Source organism: Gekko japonicus, unplaced genomic scaffold, assembly GCF_001447785.1.
Source record: "Gekko japonicus isolate JY-2015 unplaced genomic scaffold, Gekko_japonicus_V1.1 scaffold2993, whole genome shotgun sequence".
Taxonomy (NCBI): domain Eukaryota; kingdom Metazoa; phylum Chordata; class Lepidosauria; order Squamata; family Gekkonidae; genus Gekko; species Gekko japonicus.
The window spans coordinates 186,961-191,652 of record NW_015172103.1 but is presented as its reverse complement, the minus strand read 5'-3'; the positions used below and the strand labels follow the sequence as shown (position 1 = coordinate 191,652).

The 4,692-nt window shown below is 40.2% G+C and overlaps 1 protein-coding gene across 1 annotated transcript in view; it reads right to left on the bottom strand.

Moving 5' to 3' along the window:
* Nucleotides 1-1,840: 1,840 nt before the first annotated feature.
* The window catches only part of EIF2AK3 (eukaryotic translation initiation factor 2 alpha kinase 3), a 72,932-nt gene continuing 70,080 nt past the window's right edge, over nucleotides 1,841-4,692 (bottom strand). The window contains exons 14-15 of the mRNA XM_015420950.1: nucleotides 4,193-4,255; nucleotides 1,841-2,491 (exon numbers count right to left, since the gene is read on the bottom strand). Of these exons, the coding sequence (XP_015276436.1) occupies nucleotides 2,327-2,491; nucleotides 4,193-4,255 (228 nt within the window). The 3' untranslated portion in view covers nucleotides 1,841-2,326. The remainder of the gene's footprint in view (nucleotides 2,492-4,192; nucleotides 4,256-4,692) is intronic.

The window sequence follows — 4,692 nt, the reverse complement described above, 5'->3', positions numbered from 1 at the left end:
ATTCTACTGCCATAATTCTTTGGCCACATACATAGAGTCAAGAACCAAGAGGGGAAGCTCTTTCGGCAGCATACACACACACTCACACACACACACTCACAGTTTGCAAGGAAAGAAGACACTGAGCCATAACTTTAGATTTCAGTAGTTAGGGTGTATTATCTGTCCAAATATTTGTCCAAGACTTGCATTCTCCACCTGAATCACTGGCACCATAATAAGATCAGGAAGAACATTTCTTCTTCTTTCCACTGTGCATGCAGAGGGGACCTCTCACCTGCATCCTTGGTATGGAACCCTAACCAAGAGGAATCCTCATTCTACTGCCCCGATTCCCATGTGTCAGTTATCTAATGAAGTCATGCTTGTCTTCAAACACTTGTAAGTTATTTTTGGTTTAGCTATGACAGGACAGTTACACATTCTTTAGACTTGGAAGACCATTTTGCTTAGGCCCTCTTCCTTTTTTATTCAAAAAGAAAACATCAAATAGATTGCAGAACTCTCTGTCTAAAATCTTAATTTTTGGGAACTGGAGCTGAATGGGATCCAAGTCACCAGCTCTCCCCACCTGGAATTGCAGAATTCAACACTCTAATGAAACCTGTAAAATTTCCAAATAAAAACTGCATGCAGAACAGGAACTCAAAACTCTCTGAGACTGTAAAAACTGTATAACCCCCTGAGACACATTTGAGTTGCCTGGAACTGAATTTGTACTCTTTATATTTGTTGCAGTCACATTCACTTAACTTTTAGAAAAGAAAAAGTTTCACAGGTGCCGTCTGTGGTGCCATTTGCCAAACATCACCTTCCGTAGTGATGATTAAGAGCTCAGCCACAGAAAAAACTCGATTAATTGAACAGACTACACAGACCGAGTCGCCAGAACAGGAGACACTAATAGATAAATGCATTGCCCGAGATAATTAACTGGGCTCAAGAAAATGTCCTCCTAAAATTTGTTATATTGGAATGGTAGCATAATTTCCAGCCATAATTCAAGCACACTTCAACTCTCTCCAGATTTGTTCCCCAACAAAGTTCTCCTTTCTCTACTCTTCATCAAGAAATCCAAGTAACCTTGATTTTCAGCATTGTGGCACTGAAAAACACACACTTGTTTTTCACTTTGCGAAAAGAATTCACAACAGACTCAAAACTCAGAAAGCACGCTTACATCTACCAACCCGAGAAGACTATCATATGCTAAAAACCCAGGAAGATGGGGCGCCTGTCTGTCACCGATGAGTCAAGAGGGGCCTCATCAGGGATTCAGGCTAGAAAGCCTAACCCTGAGTGTAGTAGAAAAGAGCAAGAGCCCAGTAGCACCATTAACAACTAACAAAGTATGTGGCAGGGTATGAACTTTTGTGAGTCTGAAGAAGTGAGCAGTGACTCACAAAAGCTCATCCCCTGCTACATATTTTGTTAATTTTTTAGGTGCTACTGGACTCTTGCTCGTTTCTACTACGCTCTCTAGCAGTAGCTAGAGACAGACTAACGTGGCTACCCATCTTGATCTAACCCTGAGAGGTTCTTCTCCCCACCATAAATATGTCCACAGGCACACAGGAAAGTGCAGGTCTCCTGTAAGTTGTTACCATGCAGTTTTTGGACAAGACAAACATATGTAAATTTACAAAGTTTTTATTAAATCATTTAAGACTTGAAAGAAGTCACTGTAATTAAATGCACTTGACAATTGTTCTAAGTGCATACTGTACACCACCAACCCAAATGGATTGATTTTATATTTGCATAAATAAAATATTTACAATGAAGATAAAAGGCATTAAGTGATCTAAATTTACTACAAACCTACATGATTTCATGCGGACTAAGGCTTTATGTTTAAGAAATTACAAGTTTTGAACAAGTGGGAACAGAAATCATATCCACTCAATTTTATTGTCAAACCTGGCAATCTTTATGAAAAATTTCTTGGTAAACAACTGTAACAACAATTTGAGCTGGCTACTAGTAATAAAACAAACACTTGCAAGGCAAAAAGAGGCTTTTCAAAAACACTTTTGCTTGCTTTTAGATGTCTTTGTTTAGAGAATTTGTATCGGCTCAGATTAACATGTTCTTAAAAATGCACATAGCAATTTCCAGTTTCTTAAAACATATTTACATGATCCAAACACAGGAGAGTTTATCAGAAATCAGAAACAGCTTAATTAATAATGGAATGTGTAAGTTATTTGATTTCAGAAAACTGAAAAGATTAAGTGATTTAGTATATAAATTTAACTCAAGAGATGTTGTTTGAGCCTGAATACACATTCTCTGTGTTTATAACTGTGCCAAATTATTTGCTTGGCTATTTTGAATGCTTCGTTCCGGAGGAACTTATTGTCCGTGACCGTTGTCTGAGCACTGGTTTTGCTGGCAACTCCAGGTCTTCAAATAAAGCGTTGTCTATGACGTCTGCAGCTTCTGGTCGGTCGGTGGGCCTGGGGGACAGCATATGCTTCACCATCACATGCTAAATGGGAGACAGCATCGTCAGCATGAACATCACATACACTGAGTGGTCCATAGTATATTACAACGAGTATTTTAAATAATCCAAACTGGAAAAAACAGTAATATCTGGAAATATTCAAACAAACAGGTAGCTAATTGGTATACTTCAAGTGGTCCTCTGTGAAGTAACACACCTGCCAGCACAAAAGGAACTCCTGAAAGTGAATCAAAAAAGCGACCTTAAATGAAGTCATCCTGACTAGAAAAATCTGTGCCTCTTAGGAAATGCTAAAGGAACTTCTGATGTATTCTCAAAAACTGGGAGGGGCCCATCAGTCACCAGGCTCAATACAAATAATCATCTGCCGCCCGCCGAGTGCCACCATGCAAATGACCACAGAAACCCCTAACTGCTTGTACACACACGCAATTCCCTCTTGGGGAACAGCCTCCCTGATGCAGTCAGGAGGGCTCCCCCTCTTCTGGCCTTCTACGAACTGGGCAAAACTTAATTAATAACGAGGGCAGTTTTATACGTGTAAAAGGGATATACTATAAAGAAATGGTTCAGAAGAATCCTTTAATAAAATGATAGGGACTGCATACAGTACATATTATCTGCGGCTGCATAGTACAATCTCTTTGATACACTTCCTGCATCATTCAACATGTTAATATCTATGCTTTGATTCAGTTCATTTCAGCTTCCTGCAATCCTGATCCTGTTGCGCTGCTTCCTGGATGTCCCATCTTATTAGCCCTGTTAACTTACACTGTGTGATCCCCCTTGAGTCTCAGTGAGATGGGGAGGGGGAGAGGGGAGACTAAAAATAATGTAAATGAATCAATAAATCCTCATTGATGTCAGTTCACAAAGCTTCCACTGTAGTATACATGGTTCAAGACCTTTCGGGAACTTTTAAACAAACTATGGGAAGAAGAAGGAGAAGAGATTGGACTTATACCCCAATGGCCCTTCACTACCCAAAGGAGTCTCAGAGCGGCTTACAAACTCCTTTCCCTTCCCCTCCCCACAACAGGCACCCTGTGAGGTGGGTGGGGCTGAGAGAGCTCTGGCAGAAACTGCTCTTTTTCAAGGACAGCTGTGCCAGAACTACAGCTTGCCCAAGGTCATCCAGCAGGTGCAACTGGAGGAGTGGGGAATCAAACCTGGTTCTCCCAGATTAGAATCCGTGCTCTTAACCACTACACCAAGCTGGTGTGTGAGCAGGTGGCTTGGTGAATGAGAAGATAGATCATGTGTTTCTGCTTGTATCTACCCGATTGTCAGTTATGATTAGGTATGTACAAGCATTCTAAAGTACAGAGGGAAGGAACCTGTGCCTTCCCAATAGTGGTGCTTTGGCTGGGAACTGTTACCCTCAGAGATTTGCAGGGTGCCTAATCATTTAAACTTTAGCATCTTTGGCATTATTTGCCAATGTTTGTGGAGAGTGGTTTCAGCTGTGGAGAGATGTTGCTGAGACTGTATTAAATGTTGAAACTGATTTATTGTATTACTAACTCCCATCTGAATTTGGTGTCTGCATTTTTCTGTTATTTCATTTCACTGTTTTAATAACATTACCGTGCACAATTTTCATGTACTTCAAAATTGCTCTGACTTACAGCATGGTTTATAGAGTAGAAGCAGCTAAATAGCTAAATGACTAAATACATAGAAACATGAGTGTAGAATGAAAATATGGATGTACAGTACCTCTTGTGCATATTTCTGAATGAACAGTAGTGGAAATGTCAAGCTCCTCACTTCACTCAGTGTCTGTAACAACATTATTAAAAAGGTTAGAACTGTTAGTCCTGACATCTGAAATTGTGCCTTTGATTAGTTACCACCTATTGCATCCAGCTGAGCCCCCCACATTCTACTTCTTACAGATATACAGACAAAACCCTAACCCTCCTAACAAATCATGGGTGGGAGTTCAAGATCCTGCCTTGTTGGCATTGTAACTTATAGGATGCGTCCCTTGCAGATATACTTTGGGCATGTATGGTTATTCAGCTTTTCTGGGAAGAAGTTACTCATATCAGTTTTGCATTAGAAGGTTCATTGATTTATGAGGATTATTAATGTACTTTCAAACTATGCACCCATCTCTTGGAGGCTATCAATGGCAAATGGACCCTCCGTGCCTTTACTACAGCTACGACTCCTATTACAACACTGGAAAGATAAAATTGACTTGCAGTCTGTTT